Below are 13,196 nucleotides of genomic sequence, written 5' to 3'. Positions count from 1 at the left end.
ACAGTGGACACAGATGCAGGCAGTTTCAGCCTCAAATAAGTAATAATTGATTTTTCAATCAGCTTGGCATTTAACGTGTTGGCGACTGTAATAAACGCGAACAAATCATTAGTACCAGACAACATGTTTTCACTTTCTTAGCAACAGTCCAGACTTTGATGAGGAGTTGCCTAAATAAATGCAACAAAAGCATCTCTCTCTCCTTCTGGTTACTCATATCTCATGAGGATTGTAATAGCATCCCTAGTTGTCCTTTTCTATGTGCCCTGTCTGGAAGAACAGAACCCTCATTTCTGTTAGGGCTGCTACAAGCTCTTCCAATACATCTCTTTTAACATTTGACAACCTTGCAAACTGCCTCTCTGTCCTCTTATCTATCCACCTTTCTCTTTTTTTCCCTCCCTTCCTGCTATTTTTAAAGTTTCTCTAAGACAAAGCCTCATCCCTTTGCTTGATTGCCTTCAGCTCCCTGTGGAGGTATCTTGACAGGACCAGCAGGAGTGATCTTGTCCCCGCAGTACCCAGAGCCCTACCCGCCAGGGAAGGAGTGTGACTGGAAGCTGACCGTCTCTCCTGACTATGTCATTGCCTTGGTATTCAATATGTACGTACCTGAGAGCTGTTTTGGTCTCCTTCTGTGGCTGTATGTGGGGATGGGGAGGGAGTCTCAGCTGTGGGGCACTGCCTGGGTGAGCCACGGGGTTCATGTGGCTCAACCTGTGGGTTGTGATCTACCTGGAGAAACCAAACCAAACCTGGGAGGACTGGCCCCATAGTTCTCAGTAGCCTGTTCTCAAATGGTACCTTAATTTGGGAGAATGTGCACGTATTTCAACTGCAGCTCCTCCCTGATACATGCATGGCTTTTAAAGAACATGTCCATGTAACTAGAAGATAGGAAACCCCCGTGACTTCACGGCATGTAAGATTATGTGCTCTGGACTGCATCACTGGTCGTTCACTCCTTGCATGAGGAAAGGAGATAGAAATGTCCTGTGCTTAGGGGACGAGCTGGCTTCGGGCAGAAGCAGTCTCTCGGCTGTGTGGTTGTGCAGCCCATCAATACCACAGCCTCTCTTCTCCAAAGGGCTGCTGTAGCATGCTCATGCTTCAAGTGCTCTTCCTTTTGTTTTTGCAGCTTCAGTTTGGAGCCTGGCTATGATTTCCTTCATATTTATGATGGACCCGATTCTCTCAGCCCCCTGATTGGAAGCTTTTATGGCTCCCAGCTACCCGAGAGGATAGAGAGCAGCAGTAACAGCCTCTTCCTTGCTTTCCGAAGTGATGCATCAGTCAGCAACACTGGATTTGTCATTGACTACACAGGTAAGAGCTGCCCAGGGGTGCATCTGGCCCAGCTAACTCAACAAAGTACTTGAAATTTTACCTGCATTTATTGTCAGGTTAGACCACCTAGCTGAACCAGGTGGGAGAAGCTCTAGAAGCTATGGAAAGCTCTCTTCAGACAGTAACCCTGCTGCCTCTCCAGCTCTCACCAAAGCTGCTGAAGATGCACAGTGGGGAAAAGTAAGAGATGCAGAGAGGGGATTCTGTAGGCTGGCAGAAGAGACAGTGACATAAGGTAGATAAGAACAGCATAAAAGGCCTGTCGTGTGGCTGAGGATCACTTTTTTTGTGGCTTCAGCTCTAACAGTGAGAGACATGGGCAGTGGTTAGAGTTTTCCCTGGATGCTTTTGCCTCTCTGTTGATGGAGCAAGCTGAGAAGTGACAGACCTGGCACTGCTGCTCTGGGAGACAGGGAGCAAAAGGAAGGCTTTGGCAGAGCATGTTACTAGTTTGTGCACAGAATAGATAGAAGAATGGAGTTGTTACAAACTCTAGTGAAAAATGTGCTCTGAAAAGCTGGATCTGATGAGCCATGATTATGCAACACAGAGAAAAGGATTAAGAGGTGCAAAAAACAGGGCTACAAAGAAATGATTCTTCAAGCCTGCTCTGGCCTATATATACTAGCTTGCTGTATGGGAAAAAAAGCATTGATAGCTTCAGATGTCCTGGATGCGTGCCACTGTAAAACATGGCTTTGCATCCATGGTGTACACTGTGAAACAGGCTGTTGGCTCTTGTTGGCCCAACTGTGTGCTGCAGGAGCACTAATGGCTTGTGCTGGAGAGCTGATGGGCTGCTGCTTTCTCCACGTGCTTGGGCAATTCTCTTTTCCAGCACCCTATATCCCGACTGTAGCTCCTGCTATTGAATTTACCTGACCAGAGATTAAATTACAGTGAAATGGCAATTCCTATTATTTATACTGAACAGATTAATTTCCCTGCAGTGAAATTATGAAATAATAAGATGAAGACAACCGGTACTGCTTAAGATTCAAGAGATTAAAAGTTTTCTGCCCTCATTAGAATTAATTTTACTAAAGATTAAGTCTCGGGTCTTTTCTTCTTTTCCATATGCCTTTTGGGTAGCCATAAAGTAGTTAACAAATGAAATCTCATTAAATTAGGGTTGTTGTGTGATGCGTTTTTCTCCTAAATACTCCTACAGTGTTAATCGCGCCTACATACTTCCCACAAAGCCAAACTGCTGGGAGAAAAGAATGAGGCTTTAAGTTTGCTCATTAATTTCCCCGCACTTTAAAAGGAGCCCAGGATTCAAGTCTGAGAAGCAGCAGAAAATAGAACTTTGGGGAATTGAAGGAAGAAGAAAAGCAAGGCGGGGGGCGAGCACGGGTGAAGGAAAAATCAAATGCCGAGCTCGGCTCCTTGCCAGCGGGGAATCCCAAGTACAGCTCAAAGACTCTGTCCCTCTCAGCTCCTCATTGTGTTCGGTCAGTGTTGCAGCCCACGTAGGCTTCTGCCCCTGCCTCCCTAAATGCCCTGTATCACCTGTGCCAGTCGTATGTGAAATGCTGCTAATTCCAGGGGCTTCATAGTCCCCTTTTTGGTGGTGTTTGGGTGGAAAAAAACCAAAGTAGCCATCTGTCAGTCCCTCCTTGAAATCCTGCATCTTCTCTGGGACTGGGACTGTATCGCTAGCCTGGAGCTATGGTGTGTCGGGTGAATTTCAAACAGTTTCAGCACTTCATTTGAAATTGTTTCAGGGGCAATGGCTCTTCAAGAGAAAGTTGTCCTCTGGGGCCAGGAGGAATGGAGAAAACAGTAAGAAAAGAATGAATTTGTCTTTTACTATGCTGATTTTTGCATGGAGCATGACAGTGAGAGTGAAGTGGGACTGCAGCAATGCCATAGGAAGGTGTTTGAGGGCAGATCTTCGGCTAGGCAATTTCCCAGTTTAGCTACGCTGATGTACTACACCAGCAAGATTTTTGATAGATGAGCACATATCATTGCTTTGTACCCATGATGTGCTGTCAGCTGGGCAGCAGAATGAAAAATCAAGCTAAGGTTATTAGTAAAAAAAACTGCACTTCCCCCATGCACTCTTAAATTATTACACTGAAATTGTTTACTGTCTGCACAAAGCTTTGGATTGGTTCAAAGGGTAAGGTGAAACTTAAATAGTTTGGGGGATTTCAGCTGGGGAGGAATTTATCCTTTGGGGTGACTTAGCAATAGCGAGTAGATTTTGGCTTGAGGCTGGCTTCTGAAAAGGAAGAAGTGCTTTCCTCAGGCACCCTGTTATAGGTCTTGGGAAGCGATCACAGTCCTCAACAACGTGCTTGTCTGCAACACTAGTTAATGCTGGTTTTTTGAAAGCAGTGTGCTTTGTTCATAGCACATTCACTAGAGCCCAGCAACACTTTGTCTACCAAAGCAAAAGGGTGATAAGTTCTTTACAAAATAGGAAAGACAGTTACAAAACAAGAGCATGAATACAGGAGGTTGCTTCTGATCTACCTAAAATGTGTCTCTTGTTCCAGTTACTGCTTAAGGTTTAACTGTCTCCACTTGATTTACAAGACCCCTTTGTGAGAGGGTCTCCCATTAAGCTGCTGTTGCCAGAAAGTGCTCCTAGATACCCTTTTAAATTTGACTGGGGATGAATCTGTATGGTAGGGGTTATCTTTTCGCATTGGGAAATCGACTGAATTCTAATAATCGGTTTGCATTGCATCATCTTGCAAACTACAGATTTTGAGAGGCATTGCATGTATTCATAATGATATTTTTAAACTGAGACCACACTTTATGAGTGATGTAAAAGGCAGGCTGGTCATTTGGAGAGCTTTTCCCAGATTATCCCCCCAGTGATATTCTGTGTGTGTTGTGGATCTGCAGTCATGGACATAAAAGTGGGTCAAACTCCATTAAGTCCCTGCCTCCATCCAAGCGACACATCCTGGTGGTTTGATACCAAATGTGACCCAAGTTGCATATTCAGGTTTGGCTCCTCATGTTTAGGGCGGAAAGCGGGAAGGAGTTTCCAGGTCGGATGCTCCAAGGCAGTCGGTTTTCTCATGCTTTCTTAGTGCTTCCTGTTTCTGTTAGAGGCCAAAAGTGAAGAGGCGTGAAATTGAAAGCAAATGAAGCAAAACCGATTACTTTTCACCCATCCAAAGGAATGGGGAAAAAAAAAGAAGAAAAAAAAAAAAACTTATTTCAAATCCATTATTATTTTGCCAGAACTATTTTGCCCATCCTGAGCATATAAACATATATTTAGCATTACTTATGGGTTAGTTAAGGTGGAAGCTCCCCACAGAAACACTATTCTGCAAAATCTGTTGCAAGGCAAGCTGTTTAAAAACATCTAGTACTGCTTGCTGTTAAAAAGGTCAGAAATAGGGAACAACTTGAGTTTGAAAACACAGATCTGTTCTTTGGGAAAGGTGGTTCTGTTCCTTGGGGTGACTTCTGGCTGTGCTCCTGGTGCCTGGCATGGCAGCAGCCTCGCCGTTTGGGGTGCCAAGGCTGCACCTGACGTGGGAGATCCTGATGTTAATCTGTCCTTTCTTCTGTGTATGACTGCTGTGAAAAACTCTTTTAGGCAATTTCTCTGGGTGTTGCTGTAAGGCTTAACGCTTATTAAAGGCTTGCACATGTTCACAGAGCAGGAGCTCGTGATGCGCTGGGCAGACCAGCGCTCTCTGATGGAGCCGTTCTTGGACATGCAGATAAAAGCCTGACCTCCTCCTCTAGGAGCTCCTGCAGGCTTTGAGCTTTCCTTGGGAAAGGAGAGGGGAATCACAGAAAACTTCTTTTTGTGGACTAATGAGCCAGTTCTCATGGCATTTTTGTCTTGACTCTTTCCTAAACATTTGGCAGCCTGACTCCCTGTTAATTGGGACATCAGGGTGAAGTCCTTGATTTCTGAAGGGCGTGACTGAACATAAAACATTAATTCTAAATGAGCAAGCACTTTGTAGCCCAATAAATCAAAGGCTGCGGAAGCTGTGGTTTTACTACATCCCTCTACGAGTCTCTTGCTGTCACCACGCAACCAAATACCTCCTTAAGTTTGAGCTCCTGCCTCCCTTTGTAGCCTACTGTTGAGGATCATCGGGGCAGTTCATCAGCAGAGGAGTGTTCAGCTGGAGAATTGCGTAGGACTAGTGTCAGGATGCATCGTCATCCAAGGTGAGTGGGGTCCCTGAAGGCACAGACCCTCGAGGGAACAGAAACAGTCAAGAATGAGGAAAACACAACAAAAGCAGCGGGGTCATCTCTCAACAATCGGCCACCACCCCCTTTTCAGCAGCCAGCAGAGTGACTTGAGCACTGAACATCACGATTTTTTCAAAGCAAGAGCAGAGACTGAGATCAAGCACATGGCTGAGACATCTGACAGCTGGGTGGGAGGCTGATTGGCAGGTTGAAGCTGCATCAGCTCGTTAGATGAAAGGCAGTGAGGCTGTGCAAAATAACAAGAGAGGCAGAAAGTGGCCATAAGAAAGCCGTTGGGTGCAGCTTTTGTATGAAAGGGTCTAAAACATTAACAATTCCAAGAAGTAAAAGCTTGCAGAGTGAAGACATATTTTGGACATGTAGATGAAGCATTGACTCTTGTAAATGGCTTGTGTGCTGAAGGGAACTCCGAGCTCTGCAACTGCACCGCTCATCTTCAGTGCCCTCATGCCCGAAGTGATTCATTCCCCTCTGTGGGTTGTGGTGACCAGTCTGTGCCAGAATATTCCTAGGACTTGCTGTAATGGTAAGGGCTGCCTGCTCACTTCAACTGCAGCTGATGTGTCACAAGCATGAGGAAGAATGAGGAGAGAATATGTTCATCCCAGCTGACCCGCACGCTAAGGACTTTGCTTTCCAGTGCTGTGACTAAACCAAGCTTTTTGGTCCTCGTATCTTACTCATCACAATCAAGATTTCTGTATCATGTCTAGCTGGTGTCTCAGCAGGACCTTCCATCAGATCACACACGGCCAATAATGGGATAAAAACATAGACTGAATTCTTTTGTCTTAAAACCTGAATCTTCTCTGCAATGAATCTTCTCAGTATCAAAGCTCTCTTCTGAGCATGGTGTGAATTAGGCTTCTAGGCACATGTGTGTATCTTCCCAGGCTCAGATAAACCAAAGCATCCTATTTTCTGGTTGGACACCAAAGGAAGAGCGACTTGGCCAAACTTCATGGAGCCAGACACAAGCATGGAAGAGAGCCCAGGAGTCCCAGCACTGCCCCTTAGGCTCTGTCTCCTTCGAGAGCAGGGGCATTGCCAATGGGTCACTCACTGACCACAACCAGGCCACAAGCAGCTTGTGAGGTGGCTTCATGGAGCCATACGGTCCTGATTTAAGGTCTGATGACAGAGGTGTGTGATGGTGTCTGAGGAGCATTGAGGGTTCACCAGGATGTGGCTCCCAGAACTGGGAATTGCTCTTCTAGGGAAAAACAGCCTGTTGTGCCCTGTTTACCTGGATCACTAGCCAGTTGGACAGCTATTTTGTAAAGAAAACCATAAAGCTAATCCTGTTTTTCACTGGGAACAAAGCAGGGAGAGAGGGGAGAACAAAAGCAAGATCTGGGGGCTTGACTGTTTTCTCCTTCTCCCATCCAACCCCTCCCCAAATACTAAAAAGCCCATGATTTAATGCTTAAACACGTTATAATTGTTCACAGACCCACTGCTCTCAGAAAAGCCCTCATCTTTAATGAGCAATTTCCAAATGACAAAAGAGCAGGATTAATCAAAGCCTCTAATTATATTTCATGCAGGAAAAAAAAAAAAAAAAAAAAAAGGCAAAAAAGAAAAAAGCCCTCAGAAAAAGGAAAGAAATATCCAACTCCTGACGGCTCTTAGTCTTTACTGGAATTTTCATATGTAAATGGGGTTTTTAACTCTGCAGGGCATAGTGAACAGAGAGAAAAATGTCTTCATTTTGTCTAACTGCTTGTAATCATTTTGCAATAATTGCAGCCATGCTGCACATCTGGAGAGCCAACCAGCTAGCACGTGGCACGATGTATTTTCATGGTGAGAGCAGACAGCTCTTAGATACTGGTGTGATAGGTGCCAAGGAGATAATGTGAGCAGATGTAGCACATCTGAAATATGTTGTATGTTCAATCTGTGTTTATATGCCCTAATTTGCAGAGTTTCTTGCAGCCTGTCTCCTGTTAAAGAGGGAGACAGAGCGTAGATGTTGCCTTGTTGGTTGGATTTTGGGTACCAGTTAATTTGTATGAAGTGAGGGTTTCCTTCTTGCTCGTGCTGGAGCTGGAGCTGAGCATCAGCAAATGGTCTGCACCAGAATTTGACCCGTGTAATTCCCAGATTCAGCAGCATGAGAGAATGCTTGAAATCTAAACCCTGCAAACAGTGCTGGTCTTTGTAATCTGCTTAAGTGAGATTCCCAGACAAGAAAAGCAGAAAAAATGTGCTGTTGTCCACAATTTGAAAACCGCTCTGTCAGACCAGTAAAGATCTTGGCAATTTCATCTTACAGAAAATCCCAGGGAGTCCTGCTTTGATCCTGGCTCAATTAAGAACGGTACACGGGTGGGTACAGACCTGAAACTGGGATCCACCATTACCTACTACTGTGACGGCGGCTATGATATTGAAGGAGTCTCCACGCTGACGTGCATAATGGGAGAAGATGGAAAACCCACATGGAACAAACCTCGACCCACCTGTACAGGTAAGGCCCATGGGGAAAAGGCGAGGAGAGGATGATCTGCCTAGCACGAAATACTTCAGCATTTTATCCAGTTGCAAAGCTTGTTGTTACTTTTGTATAGAAATGCTTGCAAGGGGACGGAGATGGTTTTTCTCGGCGTTTCATAATCCTTCCATTTTTTAACACCCTGGGGTCAGGGAAAGCTGACTTACATGAGGATTCTTGAACCTTCATTTTATAGAGAGAAAACTGAGCAGAGCAGCTATGTGCATAGCAAAACCTGTTTCCCTAGTGCAGGGTAGGATGCAACAATTTAAACATCTGTTCAACTTAATCCCTGCTAATCAAAGCCCTTGAGCATGTGCTTTCCTGAGCAGGGTCATAATTTACTGAGAAAACAGACAATTTTGTCTTAGGGGTTCTGTGTTGGGGTTTTGTTTGTTTTGTTTCATTTTCTGGCTTAATGAGAAAATGGTTTAAATGACGGGTTTGCAGCCAGGCCTTCTTAGCATAAGAAGTGACAGAAGAGAGAGCTGTCAGTCTGGGATGACTGGAGGAATGAGATCTCTGGCTCGAAAGGCCCTGGCGGGGGGAGCGCTGTTCCCACTGCAGCCCGGCTCCTGCTGCTGAGAGAGGGCAAAAGGAGCAGGACTTGGTTCTGTCAAGCCCTGAGCTTCAAGAGCCGGTGGAGAGCAGTGCAAATCACCCATTAGCTACAACACCACACATGGCATCCCTTAGCCTCAGCATGGTCTTAATAATTAAATGTGAAGCAGGCATGAACTCAGGTTAGGATAAGCCTTATTTTTCTTAATAAGAACTTGCAGCAAGAGCTGCAATGCCTGAAGCACGGAATCGATCATAGGTCGGGGCAGCTGACACTGCGCGGAATTACAAAACGTGGGCAGAGATGGATTTGAAAGCAGTGGGGAAAAAGGCTGATGGTTCATGGCAGGCTTGGTAAGGGTACACTCAGTGATCTCTTCTCGACTTTCTCTTGCAGCACCCTGTGGCGGTCAGTACACAGGCTCAGATGGCGTGGTCCTTTCTCCAAATTACCCCCAGAATTACACCAGTGGACAAGTCTGCTTGTACTTCATCGTTGTGCCAAAGGACTACGGTATATTTTTGTCAGATTTTCAGACACCTCAAAATCTGTTTTACTGGCTCTTGTTTGGGTTTGTTTAGATGAAGCAGTAGAATAAGTGCATATGTAAATAAATAAAAGGGAGATTGGAAACTATTTAGTGGCACTGTTGCATGCTACTTATACTTCGTTGTGGTCAGTAAAGATTTTTCTAAATTTCTAAATTATCAAAAATGAGGAAAAGCACAAAACTAACAAAAAAATATAGTCTTGTTATTCTCCTTCCAGTTCCTGCACTGTATCCAGTTGTGCAGAGTTGAGAAATCAGCAAAAAATAAATTATGCTGCTTAATGCTAGCAGAGAGTACAAAATGTATTTGCTATAAACACATACTAACTGAGTAAAGTTTATTTGTTGACGTTATTTTGTCCTGTAATTTCCCCATGACCTGTGTGTGGTACACTTTTAAATGAATACAGTGCAATTACAGATCACAGGAAACCACCTTTTAGCTGAGGGAGAGCCTGCTGGTAGATGCAGTTCTGACAGCTCCAAATCTGTGTTTCGGTAACCCGCTCAATGAGTTCATGTTCTGCAACTATTTGCTCATGCAGTCTGTCTACTGAATTGCGACCTGAATGTGCGTTAAAGCTGGGCCCATTTCAATGGAGCATCGTGCTTTTTATAGACTCCAATGCCACTTCATTTTGGTCAGAGGTTGGATAAAAGAACGATGGACATTCTAGGAACTTTTGAGTCAGCTAGCTCGATGGGTATTAGTGTTGGTTAACATATTTTCTTATTTGAAGGGAATTTAATGCTCCTTAAAACCACTTGCACTGACAGCCCGGTCAGGCTCTAAATTCTGTTATTTGGTGCAGCTTCGCAGTGCTTTACATCGATCTAGCTCTAGTCAGTCCCTATGGCCTTTTCAGTTGTTTATGATTTCCTTTGCTAAGATTATTGCAAGGTGCAAAATAAGGATACTGTGTTCAGGCTTCAGTTAAAAGCTCCTTTCACTCGAATTGCCCTTCAGGCTGTATGGATCTAGGTTATGTCCAAGTTCCCGGGTTTAACTGATGAAATAGAACATTGTTCTCTTACACTTTACACTTTTTAACCTGCTTTACTCTGGCTGATCTTGATATTGTCTTAAGAAACAAAATACCTAGTGGGCTAGACAGGCTTGATCTGCAAGTGTGAATTCTGCCTACGGTAGGATGACAGCTAAATTAGCTTCTCTTCTCCACCCGCTACCTTTCAATAGCTTCATTAAAAACAACCAGAAAACCATTAGTAGCAAATGTTATGCATTTCCCTTCTCTTTCACTTCTCTGATTCTGTGGACAGCAGGCGTCAGGGTGTGCTATCGTCACTTTTTCAGTGTTCCGAGCATCAAAGCTGTGCTGGAGACCTGAATGTGCAGGAAACAAATGTTGTAGCTCAGTGGATGATGAATTTCACAGCAAGAGACCTCTCAGCTTGCAAATCTGCAACTGGGCACTTACAACTTAAAAATGTGAAGCTAGGGGAGGAGATGGGGGGAGAAAGGCAGATTTGGGAGAGGAATAAAAGCATTTATTGTATTCTGAAAAATAAAGATAAATAAACGAAGAATTTTTGCACTAGTTTATTAAAAGAAGAAAACACCTTAATCCCTTATTATTTTTTTCTCCCTTTTTATAAATTCTGCTTGCTCCTAAAGTGCATTTGCAATGTATGCAGTGAGACCCAGAGCACTGAATGGCTTACTTATTAGCAGTCTCTGTAGACAGCCCTAGGAGTGACTGTGTATAAAATAGTGAGTGTGCTCTCTCCCTAGCAGTGGTCCTCCCTGACCAGAGAGGCTCAATCTAGGAATTAGGTTCTTCAGAAGAGGGACTGTTATTTTGTTCAGGTTTTGTACAATACCTAACCCAACAAGAGCCCAGTTCACAACAGAGGTTCAATACAAATAATAAATAATAATTATCTGTTGGTGAAATTACATACCTTGTGTTATGTAGGCAGGCAAACAGGATGATTCATAAAACAATTCTTTTTGGCCTATGAATCAGTGTTAGAGCCTACTGGCAAGTGAACATGGGGGAGGCTGGTTGCTGCTTCTGCTGTGCCGACTTTGTGGATAAATAAAGGGCTCCCATCTTCCAGGGCTGTCAGTCAGGCCCTTTTTATCCTTGCCAAGCTCCTGAAATAAAAGAAGCTGAAATGTCTCAGTGCCAGGCCTTGGCAGTGCGTGGGCTGCAGCACTGCTCACCGCACTGCCCACCCTGATGGCCTCTCCTTCTCTTTGCAGTGGTCTTCGGGCAGTTTGCCTTCTTCCAGACGGCACTCAACGATGTCATTGAAGTCCACGATGGCCCCAACCAGCATTCCCGGCTCCTCAGCTCCCTCTCAGGCTCTCATACAGGTAAGGGACCTGTCCCTGTTGCTACTGGAAAAAGTAAGGTAAAAAACACACTCTGCTATTTAACACCTTGCTCAGTGCAAAACAGTTTTGGGTGCAAGCCTTAGAGAGGCTTCAGCAAGCCACTTGCATAGCTAATGCTGTATTCTCTCTCCTCTGTTTTTCTTCTTTCTCTTCACCTAGGTGAATCACTCCCATTAGCTACCACCAACCAGATTCTCATCAAATTTAGTTCCAAGGGTCAGTCTACGGCCAAAGGTTTTCATTTCGTCTACCAAGGTGAGTATGGTTGTGTTCTGGAGATGTCTTTCAACTGGTGTTAGGAGATAATAGTCAAAAGTACATCTTGAAATGTTGTGGACAGCATTAAAAGCTTTCAACATCTGTGGGTCATTGCACTCTCTCTCTCTCTGAACAGGAAATACCAAAGGAGATTAAGATTATTATTTTGATAGCAAGGGACTTGCAGGTTTCTTTGGTTCCTGTAGGTACTAAATGTTCAGACCTTCCACTTTCACTCAGCCCTCAACCCTCACACATCTCAGGATTAGTATCAGAAGTATCTCATTGAGTCATGCCCTGAGTACGCAGTGAATTCTTGGGATTTATACCCAAGCAGGTTTTCCCACTGGCATTTTTGCACATTTCTCAGTGTAAGCAGCTGAGCACTTGTCTAGCAGCTCTGCACAATCCTTCCTCTCTGCATGTCATAGGCTTAGGTCTCCTGCTGTCATACTTTGGCCCCTTGATCTTTCTGGTAACAGCTTGCATTGCATTGGGCGAGTCCCACTTAGAGATTTTAAAGTAGTAAACAGAAAGTGATGTGCAGACTAGGGGGAAAACAGAAGGGTTTTTCTCACCCACATGCTTTGTGTAGTTGTGGCTCAGTCAAACTTTGACGTGTACTGTGAAAGGCAGCAGGGGTACCCTGTACCTTCTCTGGGGGTGAAGTAAGGCATGTTTGGGATTTCATAGCGTACTGAGATCAATTCTCTTTAAAATTCTGCCTAATTATTGTAAAACAATTAATTCTGATAGTAATTGTTAAAGATTTCACCAAAACAAGGATTTTTATGAAATCAGAAAAGATTACCTCCTCCTTCCTGCACACTCTTCAGTGACTGCTGCAGTAGTAAAAGGAAGAGGCATGCCTATTTTTGACTCGTCTTGCCAGGATCTAATGGCATTTACTGTCATTTTTGTACAAATGAGTTCTGTCTCTCCCAAAGCCTCCCCCACCCAGCCATACAGATGTATCGCAGGTTCCCCTGAGGTGAAGGCATCGGAAGCCTGAAGCAGCACGTTGAAAGCAGCTTCAACTGGAGAGTGGAGCTGAAGGGTCAAGCACACATTTGAGATCATTTTGGTGGTTTGGAGAGAGGCCAAGCACATGCTCATCAGCCACAAATGGCTGCACTGGGGCTATGTGAGCAGTGGCACAGATCCATGAATATTCTGGCTATCTTGGATGTGGCCAAAGTAGAGCATTGTCATGAGTGGACCTTTTCTGCCTCTCTGTTCCCCTCCCAAGGCCACTGACATGTTTCACAGCTCAGCCTCTCACTTTCCCCTTTCCTAGGCTGTCCACGTACCAGTAGGAGAGCCATCGCGTGTGTGGCTTCTGGAGGAGTCAAAGGCACCATGGGTTAAATAAAAGCATAGCATGATTTGACATTCATCTGCTGAATCA

General features: G+C 44.5%; 1 protein-coding gene across 1 annotated transcript in view; it reads left to right on the top strand.

Moving 5' to 3' along the window:
* The window catches only part of CSMD2 (CUB and Sushi multiple domains 2), a 325,013-nt gene that overhangs the window by 241,160 nt on the left and 70,657 nt on the right, over window positions 1–13,196 (top strand). The window contains exons 29-34 of the mRNA XM_084497137.1: window positions 466–604; window positions 1,139–1,326; window positions 7,838–8,032; window positions 9,015–9,131; window positions 11,396–11,509; window positions 11,690–11,785. Of these exons, the coding sequence (XP_084353263.1) occupies window positions 466–604; window positions 1,139–1,326; window positions 7,838–8,032; window positions 9,015–9,131; window positions 11,396–11,509; window positions 11,690–11,785 (849 nt within the window). The remainder of the gene's footprint in view (window positions 1–465; window positions 605–1,138; window positions 1,327–7,837; window positions 8,033–9,014; window positions 9,132–11,395; window positions 11,510–11,689; window positions 11,786–13,196) is intronic.

Source organism: Aythya ferina (genome assembly GCF_964211825.1).
Source record: "Aythya ferina genome assembly, chromosome: 24".
Taxonomy (NCBI): Eukaryota; Metazoa; Chordata; class Aves; order Anseriformes; family Anatidae; genus Aythya; species Aythya ferina.
Note: the sequence above shows the minus strand (reverse complement) of the source record. Positions and strands in the feature narration are given on the sequence as shown.